Here is an 18,675-nt window from a genome sequence, read left to right on the forward strand (position 1 = left end):
CCATCGCCAATGTGTACACGGGGTATTGGTGCAGGTTGGCGGACATTTGTCAAGGTTGGCGCGCATTCGGCGAGTCGTCGGTTTTTTGGGCACACATCAAAGGAATCTTGGCCCAGCTTGGCGTGTGGTGTTTACACATTCGGCCAATGTTTAGTTCGTCACCGACCGCTGAGAATAGTACACTTTTGTGTTGCGTGTAAAAATAAACATAGTAGTAAATATATAGTGTAGTATAATATAAATATATATAGTAGTGTAGTATAGTATAAATATATATAGCAGTGTACAAATAAATAGCCGCGGCCTTAATTACTTCGACGTCCATCGCAAGTGGTTTGCCAGGTAGCAATGAGCCATGCGCCAATGTGTAAACACCATTTGATCGTGGCCTACATTTGTGCATTGCAACGCTTGGCCCAACACAGGCCAATGTGTACTGGGGGCTTTAAAATGTTTCCACAACGAAGAAAGCAACGTCAATTAGCATTATGTCAGTGTCAGATCAATTTTCCTATCGAATTGCGATAATTTTATAACCAAACAAAATATAAGAAATATTATTATTCTTGATTATGTGCTTGTAGTTACATAATGCTGCAGTCAGTTTTAAAACGATATTTAACTGTGCGAACATTGAAGGCATTTAAGGCGCCAGTTTCTTCACAAATTAGAAGAATTCACGTGACTTCAAGTATTTTTTTTACATCTATTTACTTTTGCTTGTTTTGTCAGAATATAAATGTAATTACGTATGTTTGCAGGTTTACGGCACGGAGAATACGAATGGCAAGATCCCAAGTCTGAAGATGAGGTGTAAGTTTGCAATTAAGCGTTATTATTATGCAAATGTCTTATCAAAATAATTGAAGTTTAATCGTCTATTTATAATAAACAAAAAGTTAATGTATGTCATAAAATCTTTATATATAACATCTGCTTGGTATCCTTTTATTACTGCAAGTTCTAGAAAGTATACTTACTTAAGAATCTGTTTTTTTTTTCAGTGTAAATATAGTATACATAGACAAAGATGGAAATAGAATTAATGTGAAAGGCAAAGTAGGTGACAATGTTATGTATCTCGCGCATAGACATGAAATTCCTATGGAAGGTTTGTATATTACATATAATAATTAATTTAGAAATTCAGTATGTAAGGGTGATCACGTACAATAATAAACAGCCATGTACTTACCTTTTCAACTAAATTATAACACACCTTAAGTCAAATATATGTGTCATTTCATGACAAAAGGTACCTTATGGACTTTGGCGCTTAAGTCATTTGGAGATACAAATTCTACAATCTTGCTTAGACTAAAAAAACATAATGTTGTAAGTGCCAACACCCATAAGGTACCTTTTACCGCGAACTGACACATATAGAGATGAATATAGCTTGTCTAAAACTCATCTCACCATAAACAACAGCATTAACTGTAGTATTCAAACTCTTTGATTTGTTTTTTTTTTCAGGTGCCTGTGAAGCCTCCCTAGCTTGTACTACATGTCACGTTTATGTACAATCGGAATATTTTGATAAACTACCACCTTCTGAAGAAAAAGAAGATGACCTACTAGATATGGCACCATTTTTAAAGGAAAATTCTAGATTAGGTTTGTAGCTTTATGTTTATAATAATCATCATTTCATCTGTTTGAATTCCAGGGGGACTACTTCCGAAAATAAAACTTATTTTGATACACAAAGCTACATACATCTTACCATTAATATAATGTTCCGTAGTTTGTAACTGAAACTTACTAAAAACTTCTGATGTTGTGAGGAAGGTGATGAGCATGAATGTAGATGGATAGTGTGAAAGTCGATGTGGCTAGAAAGAATATCACTTGCGAGATGACGATAGACAGAAGACGAGTATGGAAGAAGAAAACACGCTAACAACAGAAAATTAACAAACCAATTTTTTCTATTTTCAGGATGTCAAATAACACTCACCAAAGAATTGGAAGGGATTGAAGTACAGTTACCAAAAGCAACTCGGAACTTTTACGTAGACGGACATAAACCCAAACCGCATTGACTTGCAACTTTTATTTTAAGCTTAGATAGAGGAAGAGTAATGTACACTACTTCTAGAAACGTTTTCTATGATAGCTCTTGTTTTAGAAGAGTAGTTGAAATATTGGCTGCTTTAGTTTATGAACATAAATTTCTTTATTTTTTCTAAATTTTACCAAGATGTATCTTATGAGGCTGAAAGCTGACCTCAACGTACTTGCAATATGTACCTTTCAGTGTATAAATATTATTCCACTTTTTTAAAAGCACAGTGGACACCATTTACTCAAAGTTAATTTCATTTAAAATGTCTCCAGTCAAAGCTATGGACTTCCAAATTTTTCTGCCTGTAATTTTTTCTCACTTCTGTGTTTTTATTTGGATGTGACAAAAGTAACAAGAAAAGATGTACAAGTTGAGTGTTTTAATAATTGCACCAAAATATAGGTCATCTTCATTAGAGATAAATTGTAAGTAGGTATATAGTAATCTCTCAATGCACTAAATAAGTACTAAAATGCAGTACAATGAAATACAATAGTATCATAGAATATTTTCTTGCTTCAAGCATAATGTATATAATTTAGTTAAGAATTTGTTATTGTTTTTAACAACAATGTTGTACAAAAGTTGTATAAAAATAAAACATTTTATCATTACTTCCTAGTTTTATTTTTACCAAATAAATAAAGGAATCAGTCTTATAAAATATAAAATAATACTGGCTTAGATTATCGCAATCACAGCATACATGTAGAACATTGTATATTTTCTAAATACATTTTGACACAATTGGATATATTATCTATGGCAATATTCAAAAGTAAATAATATTACCCTCAAATTCGCATAAATAAGACTACGCGAAAATGTGACGGCAATAGGTATAATAACGTGAATTTACAGTCAGTGGTTAAGCAACGCTTGGCGCGGTAAGTTCGTATGTAGGTGATATCTTGTCATGAGGAGTTCTTCCGTGTATCGGGCTGCACAATATTGGTGGGTCTCAGCTGTCATTTGATTATCAGATGTATAACACTAGTACTCATCTGCATCCGGTAGGGCCAGAAGACAACCCTAACATATTTAGGAAAAGGGTAGGCAGATGACTATCTCAACTAAGAACTAGAATAAGCTTTTTGCTGTAGCACAAAAATGACCCCTAAAACTTACTCCTCACACTATTTCTTCTATGACTCTCAATATGTTTTTTTAAACTCTGTTTATAAACAGTAGAATAACTGCACTGATCACAATATACCATATTCTTTTCCTTCTCATGTTTTAGCCTATGACTGTACAACCCAGACAACGCTGCCGATCGGTAATCACAAACACTACACACATACGGTTTATGATTTTTATGTATATGTTCATGTATTTTCAAATTATGTGCGTGATATGTTGTGTATTCACAATAAGAGCATTTCTTTAGCTCTTTAAGTGAATGAGTTTTCTCGTGCTGTTTAAAATGTGACATTTTTGATGTACTGTAACCGCATTTTGTACATAAATGTTTAATTTTGTCAACCAAGTTGGTTATATGAGTGAGAATTTCTGGGTCTTTCTCCAATGTTGTATGATATACTGACCCAGAGTTCTTTATGTCATTAATACCATGACATTGTAAATGTTCTTGCAAATTAGAGGTACTTTTGAATCTTTTTTTGCATATATGACATTTTAATCTTGTTCTTCTCGGTTTGTTTGTAGCTGAGCTTTTTATACTGTTGTATTCTTCAACATGTTTAAGTTTTACATGGCGACATAAACTTTGTTTTGATAAATACGAGTGCTCACAAAATTTACACAGGTATCGTCCGAAATTGTCTATAGATTTGTGCCAAGCCTCATCTCTTTCGGATATCTGTAAAAAAATTGATATAAATGTGATGAGAAATATTTATTTAATATTTTTAGAGAAAGACACTGTTGTGAGACATCATAAAATTAATAATATACTTACATCATTAAATCTATTTTCATCATTCACTGGAGATTTATTCAAGCTCTCATTGAAATTGTTTACCATCTGAAAATACAGAAAATCAAAAACTTAAGTTATTAGAATCAAAACCATTCATTCATTTTTAACCGTTTTTCTTATTTTTTGTGCTGCACCAGTACTATACAATCAGGTTGGTTGAGTTCAAAATCTCTATGAAACAAACAAACAAGTATAGTTCTGAAGTACTAGAAGAACTGGTAAGAAATGTTATCACGATTCCAGTAATCAATGCCTACGAGATTTTTTATTCGCAGACTATTTTACAACTCGCGTACGACAAAGGCGGTGATTCGTAACTGGCCGTATGCCAGAATTCTTGATTGCATTACTGAAATAGTGACTAACAATTACAGTTTAAATTACGATTATTTATACGATATTTTTATATCTTCTTTATAGTATTTAGAGTTACTTACAGGCTGATTTATATTTTCATCAAAATGTTTAGTTGTTGCAGAATATTTTGAATCACTTTTATTTGTACATTCGTCACTCAAAGGGTCGGTTTCGTTAGTCTCGAAATACTCGATTTTTATTTCCATTTCTTCCTCAGTCTCACTCATTTCGCCTGTTATCATAAGTTGCAAATTGGAATAAATAAGAAGCAAAATATCAACAATAATAAACAACTACAATAGCTGACATAACCGCAGGTCAACAACCTTTTGAAATGTAGTTTTTGGCATTTCGTAATTAATAAAAAATCTACTATAATGATTATTTCAAGGCGAGTCTAGAAATATTTGAATCGCACATAAGAGGAAAAGCTTTTTTGTTCTTCTATTTAATCAATGAAACTATTGAATTAATTTGATAGGTAGCGAGGTTTGGACATATTTATACGAAATATACTATTTCAGTAGTGGTAATTTACCCATGGCAATTCAGCATCTGCGCGTCCCGCTCCTCATTCGTTCGCGACTCAATAGATTTCATTCGTTCAATCAGTCTGCTCGGGACCGCCGTAGTAGGAGGTATTGTCGGTTTCGTTTCCAACAAAACGCGTTTCGGTGTGATTTGTGTTTTGTTTTGTGGTGCACGATGGCTTACAACGGTAGTGGTGGCAAGAGACTGTGTACAGGGACCGACCTGGACGTCGAAAGGGTGAGTAATAATATTTATGTACACAATTGTCAAACCTATATCTACGTAGACCCGACGAAAATGGCCGTGTTTTGTACATTTCCCGTGCCATGTCCGTGTTTCAGTCACGAAACGCTTTGGTAACAGTAATTGTAATCATCCGATTAATGATAAAGATAGTTTGTTGACTGATATTACGTTTAGTTTACGCGTCTTGTCATGATCACGTTACGTTGTTGATTTCTCGTTTTGAGGTTACGTTTTGTTGACACATGATTAAATAAAAAAAAGCAGAAGGTATAATTTAAAAATTTCTTTTTCGCTCTTTCAATTTGTCGCTAGGGATTTTTTCTCGTTGCGACATACACGAAATATACGAAAATAGCTTGTTCCCCAGACACGTCAATTAATGTGATTGACATCGCTCGGTCATTAGGCCTTTTGGTGTTCTTGTTCGCGGGAAACAGAGGTATTTCCCGTTTTCTAGGTCGATAACAATACCACGGTAGCTTCAGGTTGTTTAGGCGATTTTAAAATCCCAATTATTTAAAAATAGGAAACTAATTATGAAGCCACAATATTGGTTCCTATCTTTTTCTTTTTCGCCGGTAACGCCACGCGATTTTATTGACGATTCCAATTTTAAACGTTTGATTTCAAACTCTGGGAGTGAGACACGTGAAGAGAGATTCTAGTAAACTTCGATACTATGTTGCTCAGTTTTAGCCAAAATTATGAATGAATAAGGCGACTTAAATAGGTAAATAAACTTATTAGAAAATGCTGCATTTCATAAAAGAAGTTATAAAACGTAGTATAATCACGAAACATATTAATAACTACCCTACAATTTTACGCTACGATGATTTTATGGCGGATTTGTTGATTAAATTCTCATTGAGAAGTCTGTAGCCGTGGAAATCGCACACGAAGCGGATAAACAATCAAAACCGATTCAAAATTGTTTATCGAATATTTGACTAGATCAAAAAAAATCTTAAAATATATATTAGCATCTTAAAATAGTGACACATCCATTTTTTTATGGGTGTTCTAAGAAAAATAAGTATACAGCTTGATGTGAAAAACCTGTGACGTCATAGTTCGCATTTTCGCATAGAAAGTAACTGTTTTCAGAGTTCATTGAAAGTATTGAATTTGACTGCTTTTCAAATAACGTAGATATGTTCAAGATAGAATGGTTTTTGCAAATAATTACAAGAAATCTTTGCGTTCGATTGGTCAATATCTATACTAATATTATAAAGCTGAAGAGTTTGTTTGTTTGTTTGTTTGAACGCGCTAATCTCAGGAACTACTGGTCCGATTTGAAAATTTCTTTCAGTGTTAGATAGCCCATTTATCGGGGAAGGCTATAGGCTACTTTTTATCCCGGTATGGGAAGTAGTTCCCACGGGATGCGGGTGAAACCGCTGGCAGAAGCTAGTCTTATAATAAACGCGACATCGGTAAAATGACGTATAATTACGAAAGTTACGGGAGTTTGATGACTATCTGAGATCAAAGTGTGCCTACTAAATTAATTTACGATCATAAAATGTTTATTGGTACATTTATTACGTCTGTTCCCTGTTTTGATTGAATTTGTAGTTTCTTCCTGCTGTTTGATAGTGATTTTCATATTGGAAACGCAAAAATGGTTTACATAATACGCTGTCACAATTTACAATGGAAATATGCATACTTACTTAATAAATTATTATAATGTCTTTTTATCTTGCAATAAACCTGTTAGAAATCCAATTTTGGATTTAACCTTCCAATAACGCGATATTACCAAATAGTATGGTTATCGATTTATCGAAGTCTATTTTTGTCTATGCTCGTTTTATCACGAATGCTTTCGTGTAAAATCAACCACTAGCGAATTGTTTAAATAACGTGAAATACCTAAGTCTGTTTGTTTTATTACACACTAAAGTTCACCTAAATGATCTGTGTATCGTTTCTCATATTATATTTCATTCAAACTTCAAAGTCGAAACACTTTGAAGATTTTCAACAATTTAATTGAATTGCGTTAATAATTGAACGTTTAATGTCCCTTTTTGTATAAGTCTACCTAGATATGTAGCACTTTCAGTTTCGTACCAGTAACGTAAAAAAGGCCTCTTTTCTATGCTACTCACAATAAAAAAAAAACATGAATTTTCTAACTGATCGTCATAAATTAATAGATAGAGAAGTTTTTACATCGAATCTAATAACTCAGGGCAGCAAACTAACATAAAAATTGCGTACAACAAAGATTTAGTTATTTTTAATCACGCAAAACTCACAATAGCTATTAATAACTTCACTAGCCAGAAAAGTAAATGTGGCTGATGTAGCTCTATGGTTTGATTGACACGAGCGGGTGAATAACCCTTTCAATGCTGTGACGAGTATTCGACACGTTTTTGATTCGCCCCACGATGCATATCGTGTCCCTTTTGTAGTAATTTTATGCTATTTTGTCACTTATTCCATCGATTTTATTTTCGTTCTCACCACACGAGTTTACTCAGCACTTTATGCGATGAATCGAGAATTCTATATCGATGTATCGGACCAGAATATCGAGGGTCGTTTATCCTTGTATCGAGTTTGCTGAGGGAATAATTCCATCGGCAAAAATATTTTATGGCTTTTTTATCGCGTTATGAAAGCCTTATAAATAGTGTAGGCGGTAGAAATATTTCCTTTAACGTTTAAAAGGTTTCTACCAAACGTGTGGAATCACAAACAAGATGTGTTTTACGTTGTGATTCTATTTTTGAAGTGTTTAGTCTACTCGTAAAGAATCGACTACGGTATCTTGATAGAGAATTCATAAAGGTTTCAATCGATAGATATTCGGTATCGGTTTCATTTCTATTGTAATAGTGTGAGGCGTCAAATGGAAACGGAAAGTCATTATTATTTATTGTTTTATGTATTTTTGCAACTACATTATGAGATAACTACTTTAAGCGCATTATTATCATGCTATTTCCTAGGCTACCTGATTTGCGTGCTGATAAGTCAGTTAAAATGTATGTGCACATCACATACATGCAGAAAGCAATAGCAACGTAATAGGTACCTAGGCTAATTTGTTACTGATGGACATTCGGAATAATAAATAGTTACGTAGTGTGTTTTTTATCTTCCCTGACTTTATTTTATCACAGCTATTGTAATTTAGATAATGTGATGAATTTTTATCAGAATGATCGCATCGTTCTCGGTGCATTGTTTTTGATTTTTGTTAGTTGGTAAAATCAATTTAATTGTAAGCGTAATGAATACCAAATATGTATACCATATAGGGTATATCGTCTTGTGCTTATTTTTAAGGTTCTAAATATAATTCTACTTCTCAATGTCCATAAATTAACTTTCCAAAGGGTTAACGAGCAATATTTCTTAACAAATAACGTCCAAAGAAGTATTTCAGTCCATTTCTGTCACCCTTTCTACCAAAAAGAGCAAAAAGTTTGCTATACAAACTCAAGCGGATATAATTGCCAGCGGAACATTGCTTGTGCCAGCGAAAATAAAGCAAAACTAATGTATGCAAACGTATGCACACAAAAACGATGAGCGAGAAAAGCATAAAAAAAGTTTTATTTACGATCTCAACGTCTATGACCGACCCGACGGTCAGAAGGTTAAATAATAAAAAAAAAAGTGTAGTGGAAATGAAGAGCGTATTTTTAAATACTCTGTGTCATTTTTCTAAGCTGGCAATCTCGATCAGCGATGTGTCATCCAAACAGTTTAAAAATGGAATGTTATTTGGCGGGAATAAAAATTGCATTAAAGTTTAATCGTTTGTCTTTAAACCTTATTTATTGGGGTTGGACGAATGATAATGTTAAAATGTCCATTGGATTGATTTAAACTATTGGCACATCCATTTACGTTAGTATTATTGCCAATTCAATAAATCGTTAATGCGTTTGAGTGTACATTCTCGAGATGGAATGTTTACTGAGTTGTTTTGGTTTGGTTTAGTTCACAATTCATTGAAACAACATCGTAATGAGACTAAAATGTTAATTGTGATTCGTGGTTTCCTGAAATAAATATTCGTGTTGACTTTGTAGGGATATACTGGAGAATAAATGGTTTGGCCAGATGTTGCCTATCTTATCTAAGCCATGATGAAGATTCTAGGTCCTGGTATTATAAGACCATGTAATATTATTTTAACGCTGAAGTACTCATGCTTTTATGCGATAACAAGTTTACAAAAATGCTTTAAATATGTGTTTGGATTGTAATAGTTCAGAATTTATTTTATAGGGTTGTAATGATGTCGATAATATCGATACAATTATTTTTTTATTCGATCTTCTCATTGTCACTTAATCAAGTAAAAAACTAAGTAACACACTTATACTATGTAGATTTATAAAAAAATCTGCCGCGAGTCGTGTCAAAAACTTTTCAATCTACTTATACGATTATTCAGAGAACAGTAGATATAATAAAAATATTACCATAAAACCGAAATCAATTCTAAAATTTATTACTCGTTCCATTCAATTTGGATCCTTACCCGGCACAGATGTGGTGGCATCAATTCATTGTAACAGCCGTCATCTGTTGCGATCTCTAATCATAGAACTTCCAACTTGTGCAACGACTTACAGATTTACGTAATTATCATTTGATACTCGTTTGTGGGTGATTTATCGACTCTTGATTGCATGCCTTTGTTTTTATACGATTTTTTTAGTAGAATTTTAGAATTGTGTGGACATGTTTATGTGGTATGGCAACACTGATTCGCTTTTTGAGTGATAACGGTTTTTTTCTGTCAAAATATTGAAAAATAAATGTTTTGGTTGTGATTAAAATTGTCAATTTTAACGCTCGTGTCAAATAAAGCGGTAACAAGTTATGTTAATTTGCCAATTTATTAATAAAATTCGACGCGCCGATACGCGCATGATTGGGATCTAACAGTACTTTATGCTTAGACTTTCTAGTTGTTATATTTTATTTACTGTTTTGAGTAGAAAAAACTGTGTTTTAAATAACTGGTTAGACATTATCGGCTCGTTCTACTCAAGATGGCGGGTAAATAAACTTGGACGATGACTTGTCGCGATTTCGTATGAATGAAATAAAAAGCAAACGGTCGTATTACAAATAACTCATTGCCTCGACTCGTTGCGTGTGTTTTGTTCTTTATATTTGTGGAGGAGAACGTGCGCTTGCGACGCAAGACACGTCTCTTTGCAAAAGAAACTGCATAAATCACCAAGATATATTTAACTGCTGTTGTAATTAACAAAGGAACATTAAAAGTGCAAGTTTCTATCACACACATTAATATTGAGTCGCGGACAGATGTAAATTAACTCGAATGTTTTTATTCGTAGTCTTGTGTTGCCTGCAAAAAATGTAGCGGGATTAGTCGGAAATAAATCAGTTGTACGCATTCGACACTCGCGCATGTATTTAACGTGAAGTAATAAAGATTTTATCGGAGTGTCAACTATGCATCATGCTATTTACCTGTTTATTCTGTCCCACTCACACATAGGAATAAAAAATACCGGCAATGTGAAGAATGAATGTTTTGTTTCGCTTTTCACATTCTTATGCAAGTTCTACAACATTCCCTTTCACTAGATACGATTTTCCCCTCCTTTCTCTGATAGAATAGTATTTTGTCACTCCGCCGTCGCACTATGGGAAAATCGCGTATGTTTCGTCTCAAAACTCCGTATCTCAGTTATTTCAAAACTAAATGATCTGTAATTTTGCACACATATACTTGAAAGTACAAGGTTTAATAAAAAAAAATAATAATTTAAAAAAATATGTTTATTAATTTATTTAAAAAATAAAACTTAAAAAAATACATGCATTTATAAGAAAAAAAATATTTTTTTTGTAATTTACTTACATTAAATATAATTAAATATCATTGTATAACGAGAAAACAATAATATACAAAATTCAACAAGCTCCTACAGATTTTTGTTGACAGCAAGAAGGGACTTGGCTTCATCGAAAAGTTCTTTCGATATTGTTTCTGAGGTATTTCTCAAACTTGATATATATGGATCAGAAGTGTATAATAAGGTATGGAAAACGTCTGTATTGGTAGCCGCTCTTGAACACTTTCTAGAATGATGAAGTCTAAACTTTTTGTAATCCTTGTTGCGGGATTCTTGAGCGTCTTCGGACAATTGTCCGATAGGTAAAATAGCATAGTACTCAATGATTTTTTCTCCGTGAATAAGTATTTTATGTACGGAGGAAGGCATATAATACCAATTATAAATATTTACGTACAGTTGGGCGGTACTATATGCGTATTCACCGAACTTTTTTGAATCAATAGCCATTCCAGATGACATAGTTTGTAGTATAATGTACATTCGTTTTATAAGTTCTACGTCTACACCTGTAATGTCTGCAGAGCAAGAGTAATTCTGAAAAAATCTCCGAGCTGTGTTTCCATCATTACTATTTCCAGTGCCTTGTCGAGGTTTATCGATATGCAGTCCCATTTCCTCCCTAAACCGCTTTTGTACCAGTTTTTTCTTTTCGTCTTTGTTTTTTTTATTTTCTGGTGTAGTGGCTGACCACTTTTGGAAAGACAAGTTATAGGAAATGTGTAAAATCATCTCCATGCTTCTAATCCAAGCGTGTAGTGTTGACAGTCCATATTGAAATGAACTTTCATTCACATCTCGTGTCCTAACTGCCTCTAAGTTATTCATTTGCCGAGGAGTAGCACCACAAATTGTACAAGAAGCGCTTGAAGGAGTTTCAGTTAAAACTTGTGCTACTTTACCATCAATCATGGTTAAAAATAGGTCATGAGTAATTTCAATTACTTCACCATTCTTATTTATCATGGAAGGGGACAGGATTTTAATTTGATTTTTGATATCAGCCACAACAGACGCGGTTTTTTCAGGAGTTTCTTTGGCAAATTCTATTAATATAGGTCGGCAATATCTTACGGATGAGCAAGCTTCATTTTTCCAAATAACGATATTAGTTGTCACATCTATGAGTTTAATGGGTACAAGTGAAGCAATAAAAAGGTTCGCATCTGATATGAAATCGCTTTCTTCGGGCAAAACTTGCTTGTATTCACTTTGCCCTGATGACCCGTCACAACCCCATTTGCAGAATAGTTTCAACTGTCTTAAACCGTTTTTGTAAACTGAACCAATTAGTAATATACGAGCTACAGTATGATCCAATAAGTCCTGCAGATTGACTTTTGCACTTATGTTAGTAATGGTTATGCTCGAATCTGGTGGGTAACACATCTTCTTCGCTTCGGCTAAAGTTGGATAAGAAGGAAACACTGAGCAGTTTTTGTCCGCCAAACAAATTCGAAGTTTCCCATACTGTTCTTTGTTAAGGTCTAAGTCAATAAATGTCCGTAGTGCTTCTTCCTTTGTAAAAGGTGTAACGTCTTCAGGGTTCTCAGTTATGAATTTAAGAAACTTTTTCTTATCATTTTTTGGCGCAGTTCGTATAATATTAACAATTGTGGCCTCCTCCGTCTCACCCATAGACCGCAACTCCTGAGTATATGCATTGAGCACACACTCCAATCCGTATTCTTGTATTAATTGCATGTTTTTTCGTTTCTTTGTTTTTTCTGAAGTTGCTTCGTATGGTTTCGATGGTCTGCCACCTGCACTGCTTCCAGATGTAATAGGGTCATTAACTGTGACTCGACACTCCAGTGGAACACGAAATTCACCATTTAACCAGTCGAAGTTCTTACTTTCAAAGCGTTCTCTTTTCCGGGATGCATTTCTCCAGCGTTCGTTACATTTAGACACCAAGTTTCTTTGAATGTAGGAGATCACAGTAGCCATATCGTCTGGTGACAAATTGAAATTTTCATGCAAGTAGTCTTCTATATTATTCCCATTTATCAACAAATTGCACAACTCTCGTTTACTACAAACAAATTCACCCATTATTTAAAATCAGATAACTTCTGTGAATATTTGAAAATAGGTTTGAACTGCTTTTTAAAAGCAACTGAATTTCTGACGAACAACTGTGGATGTTTCAGGGTTCGCCTTTCTTTTATAGGCCAATAAAATAGTGCTATGTGCAAAAAGATAAGAAACTAATATTTGCATTCTTCCCATAACCTGTTTTTAACTTGACCCTAATAGATAAAGTGACCATATTTTATCATATAAGGTGGTCAAAACTATATCAAAACCACAAATAACTATTAATAATACTCATCACTGTAATGACCATTTTATCAATTTGACACAATAGATAACAGATGATTATGTGAGAAGTAAAATCATATTGGAAAAAAATATTTTTTTTATCTCGCGATATGTTTTGGCACCGTGTCAGAAAAGGCGCAAGTATGCGCAACTTTTTTTTTTCTCCTTGTGTAAACTAATGTATAAAGATCGTAATACAACAAATATCTCGACATCGGCAAACAGCGGCAACCGGGTAAGTCTCATTAAAAAAAAAAGTAACCCGAAAATTATACCATCTTAAACTACATTGGTTAATTTTTATTTATTTATTTATTATACATAATATTATTTAAGAAACGTTATGAGGAGATTATAAGCATTTCAAAAATGTATAATACTTATACATTTATATCAAAAACTTTCGAGTAATGTGGCGTTGAATTGTAGTAATGTATTGTGCTAAAATCACATCATTGAACATGGGTTAGCTTTGATGCCTTTTTTTATACATTTAGGTTAGCAAAAAATAATTTAAAAAATATAGAAAAGAAAGCTCATTTATAAGACTAAATTAATTAATTAGTTTTACTCCATAACAATGACTTTCAGGTGAAACGGTTTTGAGACGGCCTTGTATGGGGCTTTCCCATAGTGCGTCGGCAGTCTGAGATTTTCTTTCGGCAAACGTCACAGGCCTGACATTTCCGAATGAATCACGCGCATACGCTTTGCCAAGGGGGCGTGTCGTACCGTCTACAAGCCAGATAGTTCGGTGACGCTATTGGGCGATGTCCGTTTACAATAGTAACGCCCTTTTCGATTGTGACCGTGTTTAAATCAAGAATTTGGGTGTTGCTATGCCAAAAAAAGATATTTTTGACAAAAATGTATAAAGGGTGACATACTTAGTTAAATAATAAGTAGATTATATGGTTTGTAAAAGTTTGGCACGCGCAAAGGACTTTAGTACCTACCAATAATAATAATTAATCAGCGAATATGTAATTACAACATGAAAAAAATGCGCCCGACATTTCGTAACTAGCCGTCTGTTGGCGCCAAAGCAAATTTTCTTTTGTCTACGGCGATGACAATTGGTAGAATTTGGTGCCAATGTTTTAAATCATAGTCTTGGAATGCATCCTAACCCTCTTATTATAAAACGCGGTATCAAATAAGTATTGGCTTTTGTACTACCTTTAATCCACCTTTAAGTACGACCTTGAAAAAACGTTATTACAAAACGCAGTTTATCGCAAGTCCTATTACTATCTGTAGTACAAAAGATAAACCATCGAGCCCCCTAGTTTAACTGCAGTACTTAGTCGACAAACGTCAAATTCCGACATTATTTACTTTTGAGGTTATTTGTTTTGTGATGAAAAAAAACGAAAGTGGATATAAATATGTGTGATTTGGAATACTTGGATGTGTTAGAATACTATTGAGAGTGTCCGGGGACCCAACAGAGTGCGTCATCGAGAAAATCTCTTCAAATTACCTGACGACAATTTTCGATATAAATATCGATTTACGTTTTTCGAAATAATAGTCAATTGAATGCATGATGATAATCCATGATGATCCAGAATGATCCTATGCTGCTCAACTGGGCTCGCCATAAAGTAAGTAACCTTTACAGTGCAAGTAGGTTGCCAAAAAATCCTAATTAATTGTATACGAGTCGAAGTTTTTATTATGGATGTTTCTTTGTGTTCCACGCATAAACTACCACACGGATTTTGATGAAACTTCGAAAATATATCAGATTATCATACAGTCTACTGTTTATTTACAGATTCAAGACTATTTTGGCGTTTTTCACGCCGTATCTCTGCCAATAATATGCAATGTTTGTAAAAGGCTGGAAGCTTGCTAAAATGTACAAAAATGCCAAGGTGAGAAAGGGAACAAGATTGTGTGATGAAGAACAGTGTCCAACATGTATCAGTGCGTTTGACTGTATAAATAGACATCGGAATAAAATATAATTTTTTACTTTTTTTGTTATTTCATTTTCTTTTGGTAATTTAATGCACACGATATTCTGTGTGTAAGTTATTGCGCACTTAATTTTGAAGAGGTTCTAATTAGATGCACAACGTCTTATTTAATCATTTAAATCGGGATGAAAATAATCCAAGTTATTTCTAACCTAAAAACAAAACATAACTCGGATAACGCGCTGACGTTCCGTTATACGCGCAAACTCAATAGTTGTTTAAAAGAGAATAATTGGATCATATATATCGTTAAAAGATACTAGAAATATAAAATTACCTTTAAATAATAAAAAGTAATATTTTCAACTGCAGAGATATTTTTTTTATTGTCATAGTTATTTATTTTTCATCAAAATAGATTTAACAAAATAATGTAAAAAGGAACGGCTCATAGAATTCGGAACGATTTAACGAATGATTTAAATATTTGTTGATTATAATCTGTGGATATTATTTGAACCACAGACAAATCGAAGTACTAAACCGTCTTCTCTTAGTCTACGTTTTGTAATAAGGATGTAAAGACTATCGTAAGTACCGTAACAAACCAAGACGACTTCAGTCTGGTTTAAACCACTACTTGCGGCAGTTTTTATAATAAGAGGGCACGAGTCTAGAGAAATAATGACTCTTTTGAACCGTTAAGTGCTGTAAGAAATGAGTCATACAGTTTTGGAGGTGTGTTTCGGTTAACGATGGCAACATTGCGAGTTTTTTTTTTGTTTTTTTCAATTTTCGTCGTTTATTGACTGTGACACTCTAGTTTTGGCACGGCCTTAATTTTTTTGGATGTTTTGTAGTTTTAAAACTTTTTTTGAGTTGATCTATTTCTGGAACTATTCTTAGTATAGAACAGTAGGTAACAGTTACACCTTTGTAGTTATATTTGGTCGATGATTGTTGATGAGATGATGATGGTTGATGAGGTAAGTATGAATGAAAATGGATACAGAAGCAGTGGAAGACTGAAGAAGAGATGGATGGACTGTCTTAGAGATGACATGAATAAGAAGAGAGTTAGTATGACGTCTGACAGACAAGAATGGAAGCGGAAAACATATTGGGTCGACCCCAAATATTATTGGGAACAGGGCAGGAGGAAACATACCAAGAAAAGACATCATATTGTGAAATTTAGCTTGCCGTAACTGCTCATTCAGATCAGTGTTAAAGGACAAAACAAAGCATAGATTAACAAACCAGAGTATGTAGGTACATTGGAATTATTTTCAATCCATTTATAAATCAATTCTAATCATGTCCTCAGCGTATCTTGTCTAAGTGCCGCCCAGAACTGATTAATTCGTCTGGCAAACTAAAAGATCTTACACAGTTAAACAAAGATGCCTTATACTTTGTATCTTTTTCCAACAAGATTTCCATTTACCCAATAACTATTTACTTACGTCATCCCACAACAAAATGGCTAATGAATAACTTCAGTTGACATAAAACTGTCCCCATTTAGGTCCCCTAAAATGTTTGATTAATAAACGTCTAGGCGTGGTCCGTCCATCAAATATTATATACCTTAATAGGTATCGCAAATCAGTCCTGCCCACGGAGAACTAAATGACTAGCGGAGGTGCCATAACGGAAAATCTAAGAAAATAGCGCGCTAAAATGCGAGTTTGCGGGGGATGAGGAACGTTACTCTCTCCACCTTTTTACGCCTTCTGTGGAACCTGCCCATTTTTGTAGTACCAAAAATCGCTGACAGATGCCCCAAAGAATCCGAACACCTCGTCAGTTCACTCGTAACTGATCGTTTTGTTCATGCCCACCGTACGAATTTGGCCTAGAAGAATTTGCCTGACCTAGCTGTATTATTACATTATGGAATTTCCGCTCATCTTTCCTTACTCCGTGGTCCTGCCCTACATTGGTTGGAACTAGAACATTTGATCAATACCCCAACCTTGGGAGCCAGCAATGTACAGAAATCAAATTTCGATTCAATAGATCGATTACGTTTTGAGGTTATAGGGATGTTCGGTGTCGATGGTCTTGTGTTACATGTAGGTATCGATTTAATATGATAGCTTATTCAGAAAGTTACGTGAGTACACTTGTTAATTATAATTTGGAAGAAGCTGTTTTCATTATTATTTGCTCCCTAGTAAATATAAAATACGGTGCAGGAATTATCCACTAGCGGTTGAATTTTTACTGCATTCTTTCTTCGAATGTTTTTGTTCTTGATTGTATTGTTATTATCTTAGCAATAAAGTATGTTTTGAAGAGCAAAACAAAAAAAAAACTTACAAAAATTGCTCTACAGATAACTATTTTGAGGTAAGGTTCATCCAAAAATGATGTAGCATCCCTACTCCTACGTGTATGAAAGCAATAAAGCATTGAATGGCAAATTATTCATGCTCTATCTAAGTGAAGCTACGGCTGGTGTTTGGGGCATAAATAATATGTATCTATGAGATAGTATAGTTCAATATACTTACTGGGATCTAGATGGAATATATTAAGCCTGAGTTTTTCCATCGATGGCTCAACGCTCAACGGAAGGGGAAGATCTTCTAGAATATTCGAATACCTGAACCTCGTTAAGATTATTAAGTACTCATGTCTCTGAAATTTTGAGCATGCGATTCCTGTTAATGTCACCAGAATTTTTCATAAATGCTTAGAAAGTCAGCTCTAGGGAATAAAGCGCTCGATTCAAGAAATATGTTGTAAAAAGAGAATAAGTATGCATCCTAAATATTACCTTCCCCTTTAAAAAGTTATGGAAATTGCCTGCGTATATGATTATATTCTTATTTGCATACCAAAACTCTGTTGTGGATTGTACATTTTACTGTATATTATATAAAACGTTCAGTTTGGCTTCATTTGAATGCGAATCTTCCGTTTGAAGCCCTCTCGACATGCCATCGGGTATAAAATATAAACAGCATTCGATTTCAAAACTTAAACCCAGCACATAAAGTCGCAATTCCCAAGACCACTGAATATTCTTCAGCGGAAGAAATATTGTCTTTGAAAATACTTATGTTCGAGCGAAAGGAATATTTTTAAATCTTGACAAAGTAGTGGAAACTGTTGGTTTATGGTATAGGCATGATATAGTAGCAAGTTTGGTTATGAATATGGAAATAAATTCTGCACATTTAATAAATAAAAGTGCAAAGTAAATCATGTATTTGAATGAATTTACAGCGAAGTCTGCAACTGGGATTTCAGTTTAAGAGTCTGAATACGTGGTAGTTAGTGAAGTTTGGTTTCTTAATGAAGAGTTGTTTCGCAGAAATACAAGACCTAGGTTTATTTTCGTAGTTGCTGCAAGATCTAATTTCAATGTTCATTGTTAGAATCTTAAGCAGCTAATGGAAT

General features: G+C 33.9%; 3 protein-coding genes across 8 annotated transcripts in view; 2 read left to right on the forward strand and 1 right to left on the reverse strand.

Moving 5' to 3' along the window:
* The first annotated feature begins 365 nt into the window (after nucleotides 1-365).
* On the forward strand, nucleotides 366-2,682 carry LOC124643085 (adrenodoxin-like protein 1, mitochondrial). Of its 2 annotated transcripts, none has more exons than XM_047181932.1 (5): nucleotides 366-490; nucleotides 762-813; nucleotides 1,005-1,111; nucleotides 1,477-1,617; nucleotides 1,942-2,682. In XM_047181932.1, exons 1-5 carry the CDS (start codon nucleotides 430-432, stop codon nucleotides 2,043-2,045), a joined length of 465 nt encoding a protein of 154 aa, XP_047037888.1. In that variant the 5' UTR covers nucleotides 366-429; the 3' UTR covers nucleotides 2,046-2,682. The 2 variants fall into 2 exon arrangements, with proteins under 2 accessions (XP_047037888.1, XP_047037887.1); XM_047181931.1 differs by lacking the exon at nucleotides 366-490 and adding an exon at nucleotides 497-691.
* Nucleotides 2,677-4,684, reverse strand: LOC124643084 (zinc finger protein 16-like). The gene is made up of 3 exons (XM_047181930.1): nucleotides 4,448-4,684; nucleotides 3,990-4,055; nucleotides 2,677-3,890 (listed from the first exon to the last, which is right to left on the reverse strand). Exons 1-3 carry the CDS (start codon nucleotides 4,607-4,609, stop codon nucleotides 3,186-3,188), a joined length of 933 nt encoding a protein of 310 aa, XP_047037886.1. The 5' UTR covers nucleotides 4,610-4,684; the 3' UTR covers nucleotides 2,677-3,185.
* A 287-nt stretch (nucleotides 4,685-4,971) lies between these two features.
* The window catches only part of LOC124643126 (heterogeneous nuclear ribonucleoprotein L-like), a 441,770-nt gene continuing 428,066 nt past the window's right edge, over nucleotides 4,972-18,675 (forward strand). For all 5 annotated transcript variants that reach the window (XM_047181991.1, XM_047181992.1, XM_047181993.1 and 2 more), the window contains exon 1: nucleotides 4,972-5,135. In XM_047181991.1, coding sequence (XP_047037947.1) covers nucleotides 5,073-5,135 — 63 coding nt within the window. In that variant the 5' untranslated portion in view covers nucleotides 4,972-5,072. The remainder of the gene's footprint in view (nucleotides 5,136-18,675) is intronic.

This window comes from Helicoverpa zea, chromosome 26, assembly GCF_022581195.2.
Source record: "Helicoverpa zea isolate HzStark_Cry1AcR chromosome 26, ilHelZeax1.1, whole genome shotgun sequence".
Taxonomy (NCBI): domain Eukaryota; kingdom Metazoa; phylum Arthropoda; class Insecta; order Lepidoptera; family Noctuidae; genus Helicoverpa; species Helicoverpa zea.